Source organism: Plasmodium vivax, chromosome 13, assembly GCF_000002415.2.
Source record: "Plasmodium vivax chromosome 13, whole genome shotgun sequence".
Classification (NCBI taxonomy): Eukaryota; Apicomplexa; class Aconoidasida; order Haemosporida; family Plasmodiidae; genus Plasmodium; species Plasmodium vivax.
Window position 1 is genome coordinate 649,616 of NC_009918.1, and position 23,886 is coordinate 673,501.

The 23,886-nt window shown below is 48.6% G+C and overlaps 1 protein-coding gene across 1 annotated transcript, besides 13 other annotated features; it reads left to right on the top strand.

Annotated features, from left to right (window-relative positions):
• Positions 1–1,896: 1,896 nt before the first annotated feature.
• PVX_084810 (hypothetical protein, conserved) lies at positions 1,897–23,877 on the top strand (the record flags this gene model as incomplete). Its single annotated transcript, XM_001616579.1, has 1 exon — positions 1,897–23,877. One exon carries the CDS (start codon positions 1,897–1,899, stop codon positions 23,875–23,877), a length of 21,981 nt encoding a protein of 7,326 aa, XP_001616629.1.
• Positions 5,456–5,525: a microsatellite.
• Positions 7,738–7,770: a microsatellite.
• Positions 7,925–7,965: a microsatellite.
• Positions 10,758–10,933: a microsatellite.
• Positions 11,120–11,198: a microsatellite.
• Positions 11,443–11,561: a microsatellite.
• Positions 11,688–11,709: a microsatellite.
• Positions 12,093–12,116: a microsatellite.
• Positions 12,248–12,272: a microsatellite.
• Positions 17,319–17,360: a microsatellite.
• Positions 17,900–17,953: a microsatellite.
• Positions 23,673–23,802: a microsatellite.
• Positions 23,869–23,886: part of a microsatellite that runs on past the window's edge.

The window sequence follows — 23,886 nt, forward strand, 5'->3', positions numbered from 1 at the left end:
AACTTTGGTTCTTCCGTTAGTGAGCGGCCACTTTGGTTCTTCCCGTTAGTGAGCGGCCACTTTGGTTCTTCCCGTTAGTGAGCGGCCACTTTGGTTCTTCCCGTTAGCGATCCTCCACTTCGTTTCTTCTTCCCGATCGTTATTCGCCGCTTCCTTCCTTTCTGGTTTTTCCCCTTCTGCACAATTTCAAAATTTTGGGGGGAAAAACGCACCCCTTTGCCCTGCGCGCTGCGTTCTTGGGTATTCCTGTTGCCCACGTTTTTGGCTGTTTGGCTGTTTGGCTGTTTGGCGATTTGGCCGTTTGGCTGTTCGGCCGCTTTGCCTGTTTGCCTGTTCGGTCGCTTTGCCCGTTCGGCCGCTTCACCGCTTTGCTGCTTGGCAGAACGGCTGACAGGGGGCGACGCTCCGGGTGGCACACTGCTCACAAAAAGAATAAGCAAAATAACAGAGTAAATAAATAAAAATACATGCATAAATAAATATACATTTACATGTACGTGAATACGCGTGCATACTTGTGACGTACTTCGCTGCGATCCGCGTCGAAAGGTATGCTTTGTTGGGAGTATTTCCTTTTTTTTTTATTTTTATTTTTTTGCTGCTTTGACCCCCCGGAGCGCATACCACACGTATAACATCCGAAATGTATTTCTACATCTGACGCGCATGTGGCTTTGCCCTGGGCCCTTCACTTGCCATTTTTTTTTTTTTTTTTCTCCGCTTCATTTGTTCTTCCATTTCGAGATTTGCAACTTGCGTTGAGGCGCGCTGCATACATAACGTAAGGATACATAAATATGAACAAGTTTGGAATTTTTTTTTTTTTTTTTTACCATCGCGCAGTTTGTTTGCGTTTCATTTTTTCACAGCGCATCTTTAATGATCTTATTTTGTGAACCTTTCATTTGTAATTTCCATCCGTTTGGGTTTTACAAGCATACGCACGAAGCACGTGCGTTGTACGTGAGTACGCTTTCCTTGCTGCACGTTGCGGAGCTGCGCTTTGTTTTTACAAAGTTGCCAAGTTGCCAACACTGTCAGCGCATCTTTTTTGTGCGCCCTGCAGGTGGTTGGTTATGTGACCACCCCCTCGGCGAAGTGTCGCAGCTTGCATAGTAACTGTGCAACCATAGTGAAGTGAGCGTTTGCCCCAGTTGTTCCTTACGCGGGGGGAAGCAACAACGAAGAAGAAGAAGAGAAGCCTTCACAAGTGGCACAGAAAACTCCCTTTTGCATCACCGCGCATTAACGGAGAAAGGCACCCCCGCGTTACACGTTTGTGTTGTGTGCTGCCTACCGCGGTGTTCACCCGTTTGTCATCCGTTTGTCATCCGTTTGTCATCCGTTTGTCACCCGTTTGTCATCCGTTTGTCACCCGTTTGTCATCCGTTTGTCACCCGTTTGTCATCCGTTTGTCATCTGTTTGCCCTTCGTTTGTCATCCGTTTGCCTTTTTTTGTCGCTCCTTTTTGTGCACCCCTCGCGCAGCTACTGCCCCCCATTCGGGCGCGTTAATTAAAGAAATTTGCTTAGCGCAAGGGGGATTCTGACGCGGGTTTGTATTCCCCGTATGTAGAGCGCCAAAAGGGGAAGATACCCTCCTTAGCGCTGTTCAGCCCAGACGCTGAACAACCGCGTGGAGCTCAACTCGCAGCTGCACACATAGATAAAGGGTCCTAAAATGAGTCAGGGAGATGCACCCTCGCCTGCTACCCTGGTTACATAGCCCAAGTGATGCATTGAGCTTCCTTTTTATTTACCGCGTTGTAAATTTTGCTGGAGCGACCATATAGGCATACGCATGTACATTGTTATGCGCACCGTTTTAGCACCCCTTTAGCACCGTTTTAGCACCCCTTTAGCACCCTTTTAGCACCCTTTTTGAATTTTAAAAAAAATGAAAACCCCGGGGGAGAGGACAAAACTGCGTTGGTGCGAAGAAATAATAAGCCACATCAGGGCGGGGAAGGGCCCCATTTGTAAAGGAAAAATTACGTGTACAGATAGATCCAGTCAAGCGGAAGAATCGCCACAAAGAAGGAGAAGAAGTAAAAGGGACTTCCTAAATTTCGAACGCAACTGTGTTAGGCACATTCATAAGAATTGCCTCCTCCTGCAGAAGTTGCTTCGTTATAAGGCGCACCCTGCGCGGGTTAAAAGAGGTAATAAGCATTCCCCGTTAGGCCCGTTGGCCACGTTAGCCCCCAATGCACATGTCACAAATGGAGGGAACAGCGATGCTGCAGGTGGGAAGGAAGCGAGGCATATCGTGCAGACAGCTACGGCCGAGACGCTGTGTACAGACGCGGGAAGGAGCACCCCGCATACTGCTTCTTTAAAGCAAGAAATGTTGGGAAGACCATCCAGGGGGGTGCCTACAAGAGGGTGGAAACACACCACCGATTTGATGTTAACCCAGACCATCATCCTGACCCTGTTCGAGCCTTCCTTGTTAAAAATTTCGTTAAAATATTTTAACCTCTTAACCGCGTCGATAGTGAATCAGCTATTTCAGGAGGCGCTACACTTGGCAAGTTACAATTATGGCGAGGGGGTGTACCAGAAGGAAGGCGGAAGTATTGCCTGTATAGGCATTCCGAATGTGACCGCAACCGGGAGAGAGAAAACGATTAATAGCGGTAACACCAAAAGAAGGAAAAAAAAGCAACACGGGGAGGAGAAGCGCATCGGTGCGTTGAGCGGAGAGGAGAGCGACGCCCCTCCCATTCTGCCCATTTACAACCTCATCAAAAAGTTTAACATAAATGTGGAAGTTTATTTCTGCATGATATGCATGAATAGCCTTCTGTTCAGCAAGGATTCGTTTTTTAAAAGTGCGATCGATTATTTCTTTAAGGAGGTGTTTCCCAAATCTTCGCAGTGTTATGGGTACTTCGAGGCCATCGTGCGGAGGTACGTGAAGGAGCAGGGTGAGCGGCTGCTTGAGAAAGAAGCCGCCAACCATGTGGGGAGCATTCCCAGGAGCCCCAGCAGAAGCCCGCCATTCAGCTCTTCCACTCATTACTGCGTAAATATGCTGCTCCTTTTTTGCCACCTGACTTTGGAGAAGACGCTAGACAGAACGTACCTGAATCTGCTGCCCCCCATTTTAAAGTGCAAACGGAGGAACCCCTTTTTGGAGGATTTAATTTACCTGATTTATATGCACCACCATGGGATTGGGCGGACCGTCTTTGCAGAGGAGATTGCGACTAGCCAGCTCATTCGAGTGGAAGCCCCCCCTCGTGGTGGTTCCCCCTCATTAGACAGCCCCATAGTGAATACAGATAGCCGCGAATTCCTTCAAGACGCATCGCGCGATATACGGCGCGTGCTGCTAAAGCATCGCTACAGCGTACACAATTTGGACTACCTGCACGTGGAAAAGTTCCGAGTGAACAGAGAGGAGAACGCCTGTGTGAAATTCTGCGTGGACTTCCAGTCAGTGGTGTACCCATCCTTTTCCATCAAAGGGAAAGAATCCCAGAGGGCGAAGAGAGGAGGAACCAAGTTTGTCCTGACCAGCAGGCTTAACAGCGTAATCGAAATGATGGTGATAAACGTGTATGAGAATAGGCCAACCATCCTCATAGGATCGCACGGCTCGGGAAAAACCTCCCTAATTAATTATATACATGAAAAAATATATGAACATGAAAAGGGGGAGAGAGGGAAAAAGGTTATAAGCTTATACCTAGACGACGTGGTAGATTCTAAGTCCATTTTAGGTATTTGGGAAAGCAGTGAGAAGCGCTTCGAATTTAAGTTTGGCATTCTGGCCAAGGCCATGATGAGTGGCAACTGGGTGGTGTTCGAAAATGTGAATAACATCTCCAGCAGTGTGGTGGAGAAGCTGTGCGAGTTGACTGGCAAGGGGCACATTTACCTCTCCGAACGGGGGGAGCACATCTACCCCCACAAGGACTTCCGCCTATTCGCCACCATCACCGCGGAAGTTGCCAGCGGTACAAACGTAGCCAGCGGCGCAGACGAGGCTAACCCCGCCAATGCCGCTTACGCCGCTTACTCCGCGAAGCGCCACTTGAGCGAGCGCGCCCTGCTGTACCAGCGCGCCCGGCTGAACCAGCGGCCCGGCCACCTGAGCAGCCTGTTCAACAAGTGGCACAGCGTGCACGTCGGAAGCTACCGCGAAGAGGAAGTGGAGGAAATTCTGCGCAAAAAGTTGAAGCACCAAGTGAGCGAAAATTACAAGGCAGTCATTCTACAGGCTTACCACAGCGTGAAGGCGCTGCTGGAGAAGTACCCCCTGCTGAGAAGCATCAACCTGCACGACTTGGTAAAAATTATCAAACGGGTTAGGAAAAGAAAAATCTTTATGCATGAAAATGAGAAGACGAGGGCCATCCTGTTCCAAACGTGCAAGTCCATCCTCACATCGCATGTGCCGAATGATAGCTTGAGGGCCTACTTCCAGAAAAGACTCCTGAAACTGTTTGACCTTCAGGAAAAAAGCGTCGCCAAGTGGTTACAAGTGAACACCCTTAGTGACTACGTGGAGCAGTTTAACGAAACGTTGCGAAGAGAAAAGGGAAAGATTTCCCTCCAGTGTGAAAACATTACAAGCCATTCCTTCCTCCTAACATCTGTGCATAAATCCATTTTGTGCGAAATTATTGAAGGGGTGCACAATAGGGAGAGTATACTCCTCATAGGAGACACTGGGGTTGGAAAAACAGCCCTGGTGGATTACGTGGCGAAAATTTTTCGGAAAAAGTTACTCGTTTTTGTCTTCAGCGAACAGTCGGAAGCGTCAGATTTGATTGGAAATTACTACCCGTTCAATATAAGCGTAAAGGCGAATGAATTGTTTGAGGAGATGAAAAATTTGAATGCCCAAATTGGGAGTCACCTATGTGCGAAGGAGTTAGACGTGCTGTACCTGAAGCTGAAAATCGTGTTAAGTGAGAAGAAGTTTATTACCTTTTTAAACACCTGCCACAATTTTGCCAAATGGCTAGTCCGCAAATTTGAAAACGACACCAGCATTTTTGACATGCGCGTTGTGAAGAGGTACAAAATATTTCAGCACGACTGTCAGGGGGTCATCCACTTTTGGAGATCCGGTGGGGGGACAAGTGCACAAGGAAGAAGGGGGGTACCAACCCCGGATGGTAGCAACTCCCCCGCGTTGAAGCTCCAATTTGGTAAGTTTTTTCAAGGGGGGGGACAACCAAATGGAGGCCCCACGCAGAACAACACGTGTGAAGCTCCCTCAGAGGAGAAACACAAAGAAGCTGAAGAAGAAGAAGAAGAGGAGGAGTGCAACCCCAACGCGAATGAGTTAATTTTCAAATTCCACGACGGCATCCTCATCGACTGCATCCGAAACGGCCACTGGCTGCTTCTAGACGAAATTAACCTCGCGCAGACGGAAATTCTGCAGCGGTTGCAGGGGTTGCTGGACTTGTCCAGCAGACACTTCGATGTGGTGGAGAAGGGAAACGAGCAGGTGAAGATTCACCCCGGTTTTCGCCTGTTCGCGTGTATGAACCCGCCAGTCATCCCGAATTTGAAGAAGGGAAAAGGAAACGTGCGGGGAGCAGCCAACGGGGAAGAAGCTAAGAAGAAGGGGTTGACGAGCAGCGGAAAGGAGGGCCTCCCGCAGCAGGGTGACCTCGCAGACGAGGCGGACGATGAGGACCACCACATCGACCTGTACAACAGCTCTGTATCTTCGGGGAAGAAGGAACTGCCGCCCATTTTGCGGAACAAATTTACAGAAATCTTTGTGGACGAAATATTACAGTACGAGGATGTCGAAATGCTGGTTAAGCATTTGCTCAGGGAGGTCACCTCCGATGGGGGGCTCATAAAGAACATCACCCACTGCTACCTCGAAGTGAAGAAGGAGAGCCTGAAAAATATGAGCGGAGCACAAAATAAGCCCATTTTCTTTTCCACCCGAAATTTGGTCAGAGCAGTGCAGTACGCGGTGTGCGTACACAAAAGGAAGTTCCACCCGTTACCGCTACACACAGCTGTTAGGAACGGATTCGTGTGCAACTTTCTCAGCTCCGTTAGTGTAGAAAATCAAAAATTAGTGGAGCAGATTTTTAATAAACACTTCAAATATGGCCAGGGGAAGAGCGCGCAACAGGGGGGAGGTACCCCCAATGACAGGAGCATGCAGATTGAAAAAAACGGGGTGATAAATTACGCCATGCTGGAGAGCTACTACCAGTACAGGTACTTCGACACGAGAAGGGGGACCTCCACGGAGGGGAGAGACCTCTCCTGCGTCGTAAAAAGTGCGAGAGCTGCCAATGGGGGAGATGCGCAAATGAAGGGACATCACCAGCTGCTGCAGGGGGAGCATGTCCCTGGAGGCGGCACTCAACCGAGGGAGCCCCTGGACAAGTACGCGTGCGTCGAAAACAGCTGGATCCTCTGCGGGAGGGAAGAAATAAACCTCGTGAATATCCTCTCCAATTTTATAATTACGAAAAATGTGAAGGAGAATATCAAAAAACTGGCGCTCTGTTTGAGTGGCTCCAAAACGCCCATCCTACTGGAGGGCAACACCTCCGTTGGGAAAACCTCCTTGGTGAAATTCTTTGCAGACATTACAGGGCACAAGTTTGTAAGGATAAATAATCACATGAACACAGATATGAATGAGTACTATGGGCAGTTTGTGAATGACCCCAGTACCGGAAATTTAATTTTTGAAGAGGGGGTCTTTGTGAAGGCAGTCCGAAATGGCTACTGGGTCGTTCTAGATGAACTGAATTTGGCACCTTCAGAAGTTTTAGAATCGTTAAATAGAATTTTAGATGACAATAAAGAATTGTACATCCCAGAATTGAAGCGGTACGTGAAGGCACACAAAGATTTCATGCTGTTTGCTACGCAGAATCCCGCGAACAGTAGTAACTACCTCGGAAGGAAGGAACTGTCCAAAGCGTTTAGGAGCAGATTCATAGAATTCTTCATCAACGATTTTGAGGAAAGCGAATTGGAAATTATTTTACACAGACGGTGTGCCATATCGCCAAACATTGCCATAAAAATGATACGCGTTTTCGCTCAATTGAGAACCGTCAAATCAAATTACAACTACTTTAATGACAATTTAATGACCCTGCGTGATTTAATAAAGTGGGGAAACAGGTGCCCGAGGAGCAATGCGGATGCGTGTTTGCAGGGATACTACATCATCGCGGAGAAGCTCAGGAATGAGAAGGACCAGCGGACTGTAAGGACCATCCTGAGTGAAAACTTCCTGCCCAAGGGGGAGGAACTGCTCGTGAGGTATGAAGACGATGAGGATGTCCTCCGTTTGAAGGAGGCCTTCTGGAGGAAGATCGGACATTTGGGTGGGTTGGCCGTAGCAAAGGGGGGCGTCACCAATAGGGGGGAGAAACTTCCTCCCACGGGGGAAACCCCCCAAACGGCTTCACACAACAACGCCGCGCGCGTGGAATACCTGAAGAATATGCACCTGGGCAACAGCACGAGCAGAATTCTGTGCCTGCTGCTAAAATGCTTCAAACATAAGGAGTCCGCCCTGCTGATCGGAGAAACGGGGTGCGGAAAAACCACCTGTTGCGAGTTGCTAAGTTTTGTGAAGAGTCAAAAGCTGAACATTTTAAATTGCAACGAAAGCACAGATGTGTACGACATTATAGGCAGCTTAAAACTGGTGAGAAATGAAAAGGAAAATTTCGAAAAGGTAAAAAAGAACTGCATCGAATTGTACAACGAAATAATGAGTCAGTACGCGGACCCCTTTGCAGCGAATTATTTGAGCGGTATAATACACGACCAAATTAGGGAGGTGAAGAAGGAGGACTTGCTAATATTTACATTATACCTACAGAAGAGGTACCCCCTAAGCGAATCTATAAAGAATAAACTGCTCAAACTGGAGATGGCCATTAACAATTTGAAGTCCCTTTTTACCTGGTTCGATGGCATCCTCGTTTCTTCCTTAAAAAAAGGAGACATCTTTCTGATGGATGAAATTTCGCTAGTCGAATCGGCGGTCCTGGAAAGGCTAAACTCCGTGTTGGAATACGAAAGGACTTTATTGTTAACAGAAAAGGGGGGGAAGGATATCCAAAATGTGAAGGCGCACGATGAGTTCTGCTTCATAGGAACGATGAATCCAAGTGGCGATTTTGGAAAGAAAGAAATCTCGCAAACGTTGAAAAATAGATTTACAGAAATTTTCGTGCCATCATTTGACTACGACTCGGAGGACTACTACTTTTTAATCCTCAAGCAGATGGAGTTTACCAAGGTGAAGAGCTTCAAATGTAGGACGGCCGACTGCCTGTGTCGCCTCTTTCAGCAAATCGCACAGAATAAAGCCATCACAAATGATGTGATCCTTTCGGTGAGGGACACCATCAAGTGGATCTCCTTCATGAATGCGTATGTAGGAAGGCGCAAGGAGATGTACCTGCGGAGGGGGGAGAACCCACCGAAGAGGGCCCTCAAACGGTACATTGTGAGAAGCTTCTTTCATAGCGGCTTCCTCATACTGATAGACGGAAAAGAGGACCCCAAAACGAAAGCGGTTTTGAAAGAACTACTCAGGAGGAGCTTACTACACTTGGCTTCATCCATTAACTGTAGCGCGGCTGAGGGAGGGACCCCCCAAACGAGGGGACTCTCGCGCGTAGAAGCCCTTTTCCACCAGACGTACACTTTCCAGTTTAGTAGGAAGCACCTCCAGGTGAACGACTTCCGAATCAAATTTAGGAGAAAACTTACGACCCCCTTTGATCAGTTCGCAACAAATTGCCAATTCGTATTTGACACGCCAAACATTAAAAAGAATTTATTTAAAATCGTGAGGGCCATGCAGCTGCAGAATTCTATCCTGCTGGAGGGCTCCCCCGGGGTTGGAAAAACGTGCATTATTAACATTTTGGCAAAATTGACGAATAATAAATTGATTCGGATTAACCTCTCCGAGTGCACCGACATTTACGACTTGATCGGGTCCTACTTCCCCGTAAAGGGTGAAGGGGAAAGAGGCCTCAGGAGTGGGACCCAGGTTAGGGAAGGCACCCCCGGGGAGCGCGCCGAGGCCCCCTTTCAGTACTTTTGGAAAGACGGCAAACTCATCGAGTGCATGAAGAAGGGCTACTGGATCCTCATTGATGAAATAAATCTGGCCAACCAACAGACGCTCGAGGGGATCAACTCCATTTTGGACCACCGGAAAGAAATATTTATCCCCGAAACGAACGAAACGGTTAGGAGCCATCCCAATTTTCGACTGTTCTGTTGCCAAAACCCGTATAGCGAAGGCGGGGGGAGGAAGGGCCTCCCCAAATCCTTCCTCAACAGATTTTCCAAAATTTATTTTGAGGAGCTGAACGAGGAAGACTACCTCTGCATTGTGCAGAGGCTCTATGGCGGCTGCATCCCCAAGGAGGACATTCGGAAGATTATCACCGTGGCCTTCGTGATGAAAAGGATAAACCCCCTCCTTAGGGACAGCGAGTGCTGGGTGTGGAACCTCAGGGACATTCTGCGCATTTGCAAGTTTTTGCGGGGGAGCGGCCAGGGTAGTGGTGGAAGCGGTGGGGAAATCGATCAAAGAAGCAGCTGTGGAACCCGCCTCGTCCCCATCTGCGACATGCTCGTGTGCAGCCGGCTCACGTGCGCCGAGGATAGAGAAATCGCGCGCTGCGTTATCGCGAGCGTGCACAGTGGCGGAGGCACCAGCGGGGAGGAGTTCTTAAAAAGCCTCTCCGAAGCAACGTCCAGGGAGGGGCTACTGACCCTTGTGAGGAGCACCCAGGGGAACCAGTTGAGCGGCGTTTACGCAAATTTGTATTATAACGAGGATAACCTTTGCGCGGCCTATGAATGCAGAACTAAATCAGGCCCAGGAAGAATGGGAAGCATGCCAAGTCAAGTACCGCCATCCACCCTCCTCCTATCCAAAGACGAAAAAATATACTACGCGTGTGAAGCGGCCATCAGGTTGAGTATACCCATTCTGTTAAGTGGAAAAAATAATTCCGGAAAATCCTCCTTCGTTAATCGGCTGGCACACACATTTGAGAAGAAGCTGTTCGAATTTTCGCTGACGAATGACATGGACACCTTCGACCTGTTCGGCTGCTACGAACACAACAGTCGGGACAACGTAATAAAAAAAGTGGAAAGGAAAATGCACATTTTGAATAAACTCCTTTTGAGAAACGTTTTGAAAAAAAAAAATTTTAAAAAATTTTACCGCGCGTATTTTGCGAAAGGGAAATTGCAACGAAGAAACAAACGAATGAAAATTAACGTCATGGTGAGATTGAACTGCCTGGCAGAGGAATTCATTCGTGCGTTGAGAAGGGGCGGTGTATCTGATGAGGATGCCTCGTCTGCTAGGAAAAACTACGTACATTTTGTGCAAACCGGTATGAAGGCCACGGCGATGATGCAGAATAAGTGGAGGGGAAAAAACCGAATTGAAGAGGCCCTTCGCGAGATAAGCCGCCTCTTCGAAACCATTAGGAACAATCACATTAACGAAAATGTTTATATCTACAACGAAGGGAATTTCATTAAAGCCATCAGGAATGGGCACTGGGTGCTGGTTAAGCATGTGCACCTGTCGACCCCCTCTTTGCTGGACAGGCTCAACAGCCTCTTTGAAGAAAACGGGTACATGCTTTTACACGAATTTGGAAAGAAGAAAAAAATCAAGCCCCACAGAAATTTCCAAATCTTTTTAACCTTAAATTCGGAGGAACATTACAAAATTAGCAAAGCGTTGCGAAACCGCTGTTTTGAGATTCACTTTGGGGGCCCCGCTTCTGAGTATGTTGGGAACGCCATAAGTTTGCATAACCAATCTGGGGGCAGCGTTTTTGCCAGATGTGATCCGTTACCCCTCTGCCGCAGGGATGATGCGGTTGAGCAGAGCAGTGAGGGGGTGCTAGCGGCACGCACCGCTATCGGTGAAGCTGCCAATTTTGGGGAAAATAAAACACCCGATGAGCAGAGTGGCACCCCCGACGGCAGCTTCGTCATGCGCGTGGCGAATATTTGCTTCAGCGGGGAGGGGGGCCGCCATGCAGAAGAAAAAGCGGAGGAGGTCACAGCGGAAGAGGTCACAGCGGAAGAGGAGGACTACTTGAACCTCGTCAGGAAGGGCAACGTGCTGCACTACCTGATGCAGGCCTTTTTGAAGAAGATTCAGAAGGTGGGGGCTGCAAGGGGGGGCGAAGATGTGGAGGCTGCAGTTGCTTCTGCAGGTGGGCGCGGCGAAGATGTGAGGGCCCTAATGGTGAGCCTCTTCTTCAACCAGGGAGAGCTAAAAACGAATTGCACCAAAGTGATGGACTACGTAAACTACTGCTGCGAGCGTTTCCTAAGCGTGAAGGGCGTGAGGCCCACCACAGACGTTATTCACTTCTGCGTAGCCATATCGATGACGGTGTACGTGATGGAGCAAATGCTAGTGGAAGAAGAAGTTGCAGAGAAGAGGAAGAAAATCGCCCGCATGGAGCAAACAAATTGGAAGCAAAAGAACGTGAAGTGGCACCAAAATTTTAAAATCCACCTAAACGCATTGCTAAATTGTAAATTTGAAAATAATTTTTACCACATAGATAATTACATCATGTATATGTGTAGCCACTTTTTACGGGTCGGACGAAATCGAAGAGGTGGGGAGAAAGCGGCTTCCCCTTTTAAGCAGTGGGAGGAAATGTTCGCAAATTCATTTGTAAATTTTTACTGCCAAATGTATTCCAAGTTGAGTGAAAAAACGCAGTTATTTTTTTTCCCTTTTTTTGAATGTCTTCACAAATGCGTACTAAAAACGGTACTTAACATCAAAAGTGGGAACCGTCAGTTTGCAAAAAGTGGGAACCTTCAGGAGGGGCTGATACGAAGGATAAATCGTTCGAACAAATTCGCGCACAGGATAAAAGGGAGACATTTTATATACCTTTATTTTCACTGCTTCGTTAATTTTGTTAATACGTATTATAGAAGTTATCGGAAGGAACGGAAGAGAGGCCCCTTCGCCAACGACGCAGGAGCGTGCCCCCCAGTTTACATAGCCAAAGAGATCGCCTTGGTCCAATCGATGAGCAACCTCAAATTGAACCGACTGTTTTGCTACACGGTGTACTCCTTTTTGGAAAATTTCTCCCACAAGGATCTCTTCTACAGATATGAGCATCTTCTGAACATCAAAAATAGGATAGCCGTTAGGGGGAAACTCGACCAGGCGCAAGTGGTGAAGTACCTCGATTTTGTTACGGGCAGAGTGATAAGGGGGAAGCTAGGCTACTTTGGCGTCATGCGCGATTGTGTGTTTGGCGCGATTAGCGCGATTGGCGGAGGGAGTGGCGGAGAAAGAAGCGCACGCCGTAGGGGAGTTCCTTATGGGGATGCGCTGGCCGCCGCCAGGGCCGCACTTAGACCGCTGCCCGCCGCGAGGAAACGGCTCCTCGCCCAGGAGGACCCCAAACTGGCGAAGCGGCTGTACTTGTTCGAGGCGTTTCTCAAGTGGAACGTGAGCTACCGCTACTTTGAAAGGTGCAGCCAAATAGGGAGCTCCGATTGTGAGTCCTCCTCCAAATCGACGACGAAGCAGCGCCGCCCCTGGCTGCTAACGAACAAGTTCCTGACGCATGTAGAGGAGGTGCTCTTCAAAATGGCTAATCGTGGGAGGAGCTCCCGAGAGGACGAAGACGCCTTCAGTTACTACCTCTTCGTATACCTATTCACCTTCGACAGCCTGTGCAACGTAAGAAGCGATGATGTGTACATGAAAATTACCTTCCTGGTGGACGCCCTGAAATGTGCATTCAGATGGGAGAAGTATGCCAAGCAGAATTGCAAGCTGATGAAACTTTTACAAAAGGCAAAAAGGGCAGCTGAGCGGAGTGAATTACACACCCCTATTGGGGACATCCAAACGGGTGGCGACTTCCACCAAAGGGATAACTCTCCATTGACCGGCTCTAACAGAGTGAAGGAAAAAATGAGATGGTGGAGGAAATCCGCCAGCCAAGAACAGATGGTTGTGGGGACCCCCTCAATTGAGTACTTCTCCAACCGGTGGGTAAAGAACATTTTCGAAATTGTTAACAACGTATATGTAAGTCATTTTGTTCATTTGGTGAATCTGGGCAGGTACCATTACGCCCTGCTGAATCGCCCCGTTAGTGGTGTAGAAGAGGGTAGGAGAATAAACCCCTTATGGAGCTTCCTTCTTGATGGGGAAGAGGGAAAAAACGTGCACGATGATGTGGAAAATTTGCTCATTCAAACGAAGTCCCTCTCCCAAGCTTTAAAGGTTTTACAAAATGACCCTCCCAAGGTAGCAAAAATTGAGAAATTAATTATGGCCAATTTGGCTACCAAAAAGGAGGTGATACCTTTGGATGTGTTTACGTCGACGGAGCGGTTGCAGCCGATGGGGGGATACCAGAATGGAGAGGAAGAAGAAGAAGGCAGCGAGCAGGATGGATCCAGGGACCCCCCACGAAAGGGAGGCAACTCGGATGGAAAAGGAAACCAACTGCTCTTTCACTACCAGTTTATCATTTTTAACATCCACCTGAAGTACCTACATAACGCGTTCGTTTATTTTCTAAACACGTACATGTGGTTGAAGGGGGAGCAGATGTATGGCCATTCCGGCGGTGCACAGCAGAGAACGGCGGAGGCGAGCCGCCCAGGGGAAGGTCCCCACAGGGGGGCCATAAGCAACACCGTAGAGCGCGTAAAAGGAGACTTAAAACGGATGTACAATTATCTACGCGGAATGGAAAAAACCTTATTTTTGCAGGAGGAGAAAATCGAGGTGCTGAGCTTGCTGAAGGAGAAGTACGGGAGGTTGGAATGGGCCCAGCAGGAGGGGCGTCAAAGCGGGGTGGAAGGTGCGTCAAGTGCCCCTCCAAGTGCCGCTCCATATGGCGCACCCGCGGGGGAGAGGACTCCCCTCGAGCTGCAGGTGACGTTCTCCATCGTGGAGGAATTGCTCCACCTGCTCTACTGCTTCCTGATGAATGTGTATCTGGTGAGGGACAAACGTTACGACTACGCGAAGGAAGACGTGAATCGCGTCGACTTCGGCCACAACGAGGATGAGGCGAATTATTCACGCGACTTTTTCAGAGAAGGGTGGGGAGCATATCAGGGGGGGTCCCAACCAAATGGCACGAATGTGCATCACCCAGGTTTGTCCCCCTCCTGGGGTGGTAACAACAGGATGATGGGTCCTACCACCGATGATGAAAATGGAACGCTTATAGGGAGACTTCCTCCCTGTGCCACTCCCCACAAAATGAAGCGAAACAACGTAACGTACGAAGGGTACTCCCTATTTAGAGACATCTACGTTAACAGATGCTTCGACGAGGCGAGCACGTTTGGGCTGTACCCATACGTGAGCTCCTCCCTGGTGAACCAAACGGTCATATTCGATTCAGCTGTGAGCATATATCAGGAGCTGAACCGAAAGAAGGTTACCCTGTTTTATTTAAACATGAGCCATGTTATCTTTCGGAGCTTGAAAAGGAGTTACCACGACTACGTGGAGAGGGCCGCCCCTGGCGCGGTGAAGTCAGTCAGCGAGGCGATGCCATATGATGCCCTTCCCGGAGGAGAAGCCCATTGGACGAGCAAACTATCACTGAAGAGTAGAGGGCAAAGCAGCGCGCGTTACTATTTCGCCTTCCACGCAATGACCATCTTTTTTAACACCCTAAACGGTGACGCGTTAAAAGGGGAGGACTCCAAGAGGGACAGACTGCTTCTGCACATTCTGGACCTCTTCCGCTTTGTCGTGGATGGGAGGGGGGAGAAGGCATTCCCCGAAATGTTACTTCACCTGTTGGAGGTACACCAATGTGTGCGCAGTTTGAGAGATAAGGTTCGTCATTTTGAAAAAGTAGGAAAGTACCTCTTTGCAGTGCTGTTTATTATGTTTAGATTTATTTTAAGAAATTTGCGGGGCCACCCCGCGATGGGTGATTGCTCGCCTGCAAAGTGCACCATGGGGAATTCGCGAAAATGCCTGAGCGGAGGAACCCCCACGTGTGAAGGCATCGAAGGGGTAACAAATGAACCGAATGAAAACGCCGAAGAGCTGCACAGCTGGATGCACCACCTGTTGGGGAAGACGAACCAGGAGGTGCAACAAACGCTGCATGTGCTCTTCCCGGATCATCTCATCGTAGCGGATTTGACGGAGAAGTACCAAGAGGAAGAGTTCCTGTTCTCCCTGGGCTGCCTATACATATCCCACTACTTCTTAAACGTCATTTGCTCCCAAGTGAGGAAAGAAATTAAGAACATTTTCAAACAGATGGAGGTGAGGAGTTACCTGAACAAGTCAGTCGCACCGTTGAGGGAGGAAATCTACATGGGAGCCCAGCACAACATGTACGTGGAGAAAGTGAACCCACTTGAGCAGATATCCCATGGCGATTTCCTCAAAATGAGGAGGAAGAAACAGTTGAAGGGGCACCTAAACAGTATGAAGACGAATTTGCCGCTACTACCGAAGATTTTACAAAATGTAAAGAAGGGGAAGAAAAAAAAATTGAAAAGGCTCTTAACCAAATGTGAAAGGAACAACAACCCATGTGCATACCTCATCGCAGGGTACATCAGAAAAAACAGCGCCAAGAACATGCACACATTGTACGTAGAATTGAAGAATGAGCACAGGGAATTTATAAAGAATTTGCTACCCCTGGAGAGTATAGAAAAGAGTGTTCTCTTGGCGCTAATCAGTTCGGACGATTTGATTAACCCTTCGGTTGTAAACACGTGCCTCAATTTTGCCCACCACGTAAGGGAGAGGTACAGTTTGGTGTCAAAATTTTCGCAGGCCATCACCCATTCGGTGAGTGTGCTCATACACGCAGTGCACGGGGTGAACCTCTCCATTTTGAGAAGCAAGCAAAGTGGGGCGAGCGCAGAAAGGGGAGAAGCTGGAAAAAGCGCAAAAATGGAGGGAAGAACAACCCCCCCGCGGGGCATCCTCCAACTCGACCGAAAAGGAAACAAGAACGACCTGTACAGGTGCATTAAATTCCCACTCAATTTTAACAAAATTTTAAAGCTAAAAAAGAATTGCTATGAAAACCAAATTGACGACTTGGAGTACCTCCACTTCGTCACGAAGATGTTAAAAAAGCCGAGGAATATTTCCACCCAGTTTGACGTGGCATCCCTGCTCCCTCTTCTAAAACGGATGTGCAGACAAATTGTCATTTACAATGAAAAAGACGAGGCGGACGACATGAATGAGTTCCTCAAAATTGAGCAGTTCAAGAGCAGAACCGCCCAGGAGATGCGCCAAGGTTTGGTCGACCGGGAGTTTATAGAGAAGAACATCGCGAAGGAGCTGGACAGTGTGTTCTACTCGCAGGAGTATTTTTCCACCCACGTGGGGGGTGCGGCCGTTGAAGGGGGCAGCGAAGAGCTGAGCAGCAAACAGCACAGCATCGAACAGCAGCGCGGTGAAGGTGCGGATCGGGAAGGTGTCGATCGGGAAGGTGCCCAACGGGGTAGCCGCCAACCTGACGCCGGCCAAGCAGAAACGGAAAAGCCAAACGAACCGCTCTTCCACAAAATTGTGTACAAAATGGCGAAGCTATTCAAGGGGGGGAAGAAAAATCCGCGGAAGGAAAACCCCCCCCGAAGTGAAATTGAAAAAACGAAGAGGAGTGTAAAGCACACGCTGGATATGCTCATACGGCTGAACTGCGGGGGGGAAAAAACCAGCGTCACCGCTGCGCACAGAAGGGAAGGACAAAACGGAGGCACATTTCTTCTGAGGAGGAAGAATGAGGAGAAGAGGCTCCTCCTTTTTACTCTTAACATGTTGACCCAATTTAGCGACTTGACAAAGTATAGTAACAACAAATTTGAAATTTTTAAAAAAAAAATCGCAGAGTGTTTGCAAAACTGTAGGAACAAAAATCACGTATACATAAATCACTATGTTAACCTGCTGGACGATAACTTCATGCAGTATATCTTCAGCGCGCTGAACGACTTGTGCATCTTGCTCATCAATTTGAAGAAGGCGTTTGTGCCCATTTACAACGAAAGCGGGAACATCAATGTGTTGAGCATACTCAGTGGTATTAATAACATACTGAACTTCCCCATTAGCAATATTGAAGGGGAGATAGAAAAGATAATTTATAAACTGGAGCACCTGGTTAGTCTCATCCTCTCTCTGAAAAATGACAATTATGTGAACTTTGATGAGGTCACCATGAGGAGGGTCAAACAGGTCATGCGAGACAGCGCGCCGGAGGAGTTACTAATCTATACCGTCTACTTCAGGCTCTACAAACTGAAGAGCGTAAAAGCGATTCGGAAAAACCTAAGTAGGAAAATTGTGAAAGGGAGGACGCTCAGTTTGTTCGCCTATATGTTTTACCTCTGCTATGACGATGCGGAACAGCAGCAGGAGGAGCAGCAGCAGGAGCAGCGGGAGCAGCAGTTGAGGAGGGGGGTCAACGGGGTGAGCCCCACACAGGAGAATCCCAACAATAGTGACACCTACCTCCAACGGGACAACCGCGCGAAGGTCAAAATTGTGAAGACGTTCGAAACGCTGGTCATCTTCCTGAGGGACTCCATGGTGGGGGAGTTCCCTGCGCGGCTAAACCTGATAGACTTCATCGCCAACCTGTTTAGGAACTCGCAGAAGCAGAGCGAACGGATGATGAGCAACGTATTTTCAAATGTGCACAGCTACATGCGGATATATTTGCCCCTTATAAAAAAACGCATAGCAAATTCGAAGAGATATTTTGACGTGCAGCTGAGGAAGGCTTTAGAAAAAATGAATTTCGACCTGGTCGATCTGGAGGCCTACAAGTGGTCCATCATGAAGCTGAAGAGGAAAGTCGCCTACTTCGCAAAGTTGTACTTTCAGCAGATCAGCGTCACGGTGGATAAGCTCATCGTGCAGAGTGGTGCGAATGGCGCAAATGGCACAAATGGGGGGAGCCCCGTTTTTGCGCAAAATGGCATGGACACCTTGGCGGACCCGCTGGCAACCCCCCTGGAAGAGGAAGTGAGCCCCGATGCGCACAGCGCAAGCGGATCGTCTTCCCCCGAAGAGGAGCATCACAATGGAGCCGCCACCAATTCATCGGAAGAGGATGAAAGGACAGCGGTTTGTCAGAGCGACGCTGCTGAGGGGGGGGAGGACAACACCACTGCCGCTGAAGGGGAAAAGCAAAACCGGTTCCAGGACCACCTGAACGAATTGAAAGAATCCCTAACTCGGCTGAGAAAGAAAGTAAAAACGAAGAAGCCCTTGGACCAGTTCCTAACCAACATGAATCTCCACAACAGCTTTGAAGATATCTCCCTAAATTTCACCGCCGAGGTGAGGAACGTATTAAATGTGCACTGCAAAGAGGCTGGCATAAATCAGAAGAAGAGGTGGATCTACATACTGAAGCACTTCCTCAGGAGGAAGTTAAACATCCCCCCCTTGAACAGTTTGGACAATTTTAATTTCTTCTCGAGCCTTTTTCAAAATGACGCACATGGTTGCGACAGTAGGGGGAGTGGTTTGTTTGCCCTGGAGTATCGCTGCCCTGGGGAGATTTTGGCCGAGCTGAAAAGTTGCCTAGTGTACATGATCGAGCAGGGTGAGTCGCTAAACGGGGAGGGGGTGAACGCGGAGCAGGTGGAGCAAGCGAATGAGGAGGTGCGCCTCATGGAAGAGCAACTGCAGAAGGATGTAAAGAGAAACAGGATGTACACTCTCCACTTTTTAGATCAAATAAATGACGTTCTAAATCGTAGCGAAGAAAAAAACGCAGAAATTTTGCACCTGACCATTTACATAAGATCGATAAGGATACATGAAGACATGGCAAATGACGAGGCGCTGTACTACCTCTTCAATGCGATCATTTGTGAATACTTTAATATGAGGAAAGAAGTTACCCTTTTTTACCGCCATTTTGTGTGCTACTACCTCCTGGCAACAACTCTCCTGTGCGAGAAGAGATACGGACTGGATTACCTTCTCGTCGATTTTTCCACCTTTGAGACCTTTTTGGAAAGATGCAACCTCGTGAAGGGAGCACTACTGCAGGTGCTGAGCAGCGGGTTCTGTGCAACAGCTTGTAAGGCGGACCGACAGCGAGCTAGCCATTTTTTCAAAAGCGCAATAAAGTGTGTGTACCAAATGGCGTACATCACGCACAGCTCAAATGAGTTTAGGATGTTTAACTACTTTAGAAATGTGAGAACTTCCAGCAGAGGGAGCATGTTGGAAGAATTACTGGGTGTCGCCCCCCCGTGTATGAAACTTAGAGTGAGCGTCAATTTTTTGGACTCCCTAAAAACGTGCATAACTTTTTTGAGAGACAACGTGAGTGAAATTTTTGCCCTGAACGTGGCTCCCTACTTTAAGGAAAAGCTTCACGCACAGGTGGTGAAATTGGTAGGTCTCTTCCACCAGATGGAAGGCGGCTCGCCGGGGGTGACAACCCATTGTGGGGGGGAAGTATCCCCATTTGGAAAGGACCCGAAGTATTATTTGGATGATAACCCCTCGGAAGATGAAGTGGAAAAACTGAACGACCAAATGTGCCGCTTCATAAGCAACATGGTGCAGGGGAAGTCCATCATATTTATTAGGGACTACCCAGATTTTCAAAATCGTAAGAACGTGAACGAAATGTACCGCATGAAGGACATCGTCCGAATGTACCTAACCCTGCAGAGTAAGTACGGCCTGCTTGGGGGAAGCGGAAAAGAGAGCAAGCCAGTTAAAGTATTTCACTATCTTAACAAAAATTTGTTTTATTTTACCAAGTGCGTCCTTCTATACCAGCTCGATATATTTCTGGGCCTCTCAAATGTGTCTCTTTACTTCCTAAAGGTGCTGAAAATTTTATACACTAAGGGGCTCTGCAGGGAGGAGGCAAACGGGAAGGATGCGGTGAAGGGGGCGAAGGAGGAAGAGGACGTCTTCCATAAAGTGGACTTCCTACAAGGTATAGGGTTAGGAGAAGGGAAAGGAATTAAAAATATTAGCAGCCAAGTGGATAATGAAGATGTAGATAACATGTATAATGAGGAAGAGCAAAACTTCAGTCAAGAGGACAACGACTTTGATGAAGAAGCGATTGAGGCAACCTACAATTTTGAAAAGTTCTGTGAGAAGGAGCTGACCGGAGGGGAGCAGCGCGGCGGTGAGGATAACTCCGCCAAGTTGGAAAACGAGCAGAACAATTTGGACGTGGAGAGAAGGGGGCCGACGAAGCAGGAAGAGAACAGCAATAATAGCAATAGTAATAATAACAATGACGCGAACGAGGGGGGGGACCCCGAGGCCGACCCACAGGGTTCAAAAGAACAGCAGCACCCGGTCGATGATGTCCTCGAGAAAAATAAGAGCAACCAGTGGGACGTCAGTGAGCGCAGCGGTGCATTGGAGGATGCGCTGAAGGGGGACAACCGGGGGGAGGACGACCGGGGGGAGGACGACGCGGAAAAGGAAGCCAATAGAGACGTGGCCGAGGAGGGGAAGGACCAGATGGACAACCCAGACGGGGAAGCGAAAAAACCGGAACAACCTATAGAGGGCAACCGAACGGACGAGCCCTCCAGCGGAGCCCCAAACGAACGGAAAACGGTCAATCTGGAGAATGACGGTGAGGGGGACACGAATGAATTTCCAAAGGGAGAACCAAATGAGAGCTGCGGTTTGACCGGCGAGCAAAAATCTGATAACCAAAGGGCAGATCATTTGGATGACCTGATGGGGGAAGGAAACGAACCGCTAAATGGAGGGAGCCACGAAATGAACAACGAATTTGACTTTAACTTGGACTCCAATTTTGAAATAGAATCGAGCGACTTTTCCAAAAGCTGCAGCGAAAGGTCCTTTGCCAGTAGGGAGGAAAACTTCGATGCGCACTCGGATGAGGAGATGGCAAAGGAAGATCAAGCTGCTTCTCCGAACAGGGAAGAGCGCGATGAGGGCAGGAGGAACGAACGGGAATTTAGCGAACAGGATCCGGGCGAAGTTGACGTCCACCACGAAGTGGAAGAGTTCGATGGGGATGCGTCCCACGAGGGGGAGGCCGCAGGACAATCGGAGGACGCTGAACACTCAGATGACGCGTATGACGGGGATGAGTCCGAGGTGGAGCAGCCCGACCAGATGGACCAATTCGATGCGGATAAGCGGACGAATGACCGAAGGGGGAAGGGCTTCAAGAGCGGTCAGGTGGAGCCGCAGGAGGGGCAGGCGGACCCCGCCGAAGGGGAGAAAGAGAGCGCAAATAGTGCAGATAGTGCAGATAGCGCGGATGATGCGGAGGAGAGGGGCGACGGGACGCTTCCCCAGGATGGTGAAAAAGAGGGTGATCCGACTGGGGAGCAATCTGGGGAGCAATCTGGGGAGCAATCTGGGGAGCAATCTGGGGAGCAATCTGGGGAGCAATCTGGGGAGCAATCTGGGGAGCAATCTGGGGAGCAATCTGGGGAGCAATCTGGGGAGCAATCTGGGGAGCAATCTGGGGAGCAATCTGGGGAGCAATCTGAGGAGCAACATGGAGACCGCACTGATGACGAAGCGGCTGCCCAACTGGATGACCAACTGGATGACGAAGCGGTTGCCCAAATCGGTGAAGAGCCAACCGCAGAGGCCTGCGAAGAAGGAGGGGCAGCCGAGGAGGACCAACACAGCAGCGAGGTGCAAGGCGAAAGGGAGCGAACCAGGCCAGGTGAAAAGCACACCGAACGTAGGGAAAAATTTGGAGAAACTGTCAAAGGGGACTTTACCCCAGAGGAAGAACTGCAAGATGAGTACCAAGATGAAAAAACGCGTAACGCACCCCCAGCGGGGCATATCGATGAGGAGAAGAACCGCCCCGAGATGGACAACTCTACGCACAATTGGGATGACGCGGGAGGTACTAACGAACAGACGTTCCACAAAGGCGACGATGGAGAAGCTGACGCTGCAAATAGGCAGAACGAAAGGGAAGGAAGTAGCCGCCAAGGGAAGAGCGAACAGAAGGACGACAATGATGAGGAGGGGACCGGTGCAAACGATATTTCATTTTCAATTGATAAGTGCAATATATATACAAAAAATTTTGTGGACATAAGTAACTTTATAGAAAAAATAAATGAGCGGTTGCTGAACATGGGTAGGGAAGACGATTCGGTGGAGAATGAGAAGGCGAGGGAAGATGCCAAAAGGGTGAAAGAAAATTTTAACGCAACGAAAGAGGAACATCCTACAACTAAGGATGAGGAAAACACGTGCGGAGAGATGCCCGTAGATTTTGTCACCACAGGGGAAAGGCAGCCCGTGGAGCGGATGAGCGAAAGGGATGCCCAAGATGCGAAGCTGAATGAGAAGCAGGAGGGGGAACCCCGCGAAGGGAATGAGGAAAAAGGTAAATGTTCGAACGAGGCGACTGCGAGGAGGGCCCCGCGTGAGAGGAAAGACGTGGCCGATGGGAAGAGCAGGGGAGGTGACTCGGAGGAGGGAGACGAAGCGGACCAGTTGGAAAACCAATTGGAGGGTCAGCTGGAAGACCAATTAGCGGACCAATTGGAGGATCACTTGGAGGACCACTTTGCGGACCAAACGAGCGACTTCCCCTCGACGGAGAACGGGTCGACGGACAAGGCCAGAGCGGCGGCCAGGGACCCGTACGAAACCACCTTCGAGGAAGAGGCCAACAACGGTGGGGAAGTCGCCCAACGGGAAAGTACCCCTTATTTGGAAGAAAAATTGCAAGCGCGCAGAAAGGAGGAAAAAAGCGCGAAAAAGGAAAAAAGCGCGAAAAAGGAAGAAAACGCGAAAAACACCGAAAACACACCAAAGAACGACGGCTATTACAAAGTGCATCGAAACGAACGGGCGCTGGAAAGGGAGTACTTGGCAGACGATGGGGAAGATGCTGCCGCGAAGAAGGTGCACGGCGGGGAGGGGGAAACGGCATTGCCGTTCCTTAACGAAGAGGTGACGGCAGAGTATGAAGAAATATACGACCAAATAAACAGCGAAACGGAGGTGATGTCCAGTCAGCTGTGTGAGCAATTAAAAATGATCCTCGAACCGACTGTGCGGAATAAATACCAAGGGGATTACAAATCGGGAAAAAAATTAAATATAAAAAAATTAGTCAATTATTTTGCGAGCGATTTCCGCAACAATAAAATCTGGAAGAGACGAACGAAAATGAACAAGCGAGATTACAACATCGTCATCGCAATTGATAATACAAAGAGTATGAAAATAAATAACATACAAAGGATGACATTAAATGCTATATTTTTAGTGGCCAGAGCATTTGAAAAATTACAAGTGGGAAGAATAGGCATATGTTCCTTTGGAGAAAATGACAACGGAATTAATGCGAACAATGTTGTGTGCTCCATGAGGAATAGCCTTAATAAACAGGACTTTTTAAAAATTTTAAATCATTTCCAATTTAATAATGACACGAAAAATTCGTTCGATAATGCCATGTTAAATGCGCTAAAGATTTGCAATTATATTTTTAAAAACACGCATAGCGGTACTCCACAGAGTGGAGGGAAAAATGTGGTGAGTCATTTAATGCTCATAATCAGTGACGGTAGATTTAACAAGAGTACTGTTCGAGCGGAAATTTTCAAATGCATACAAAATAATTTCATCCCAGTTTTGATGATCATCGATACGCAGATTGCCAATAACAAGGCGCAGTCCATTTTCAATTTGAAACAAACTTTTTACAAAGACAACAAGCTGCACATCGTTCCCTACCTGCACGACTTCCCCTTTCCCTATTTCGTCGTCGTCAGTGACATCAACGAGATTCCCACGCTCATGTGTGACATTATCCGCCAGTGGTTCCAGACGCTGAGCAGTAGGTAGGCGGGGAAG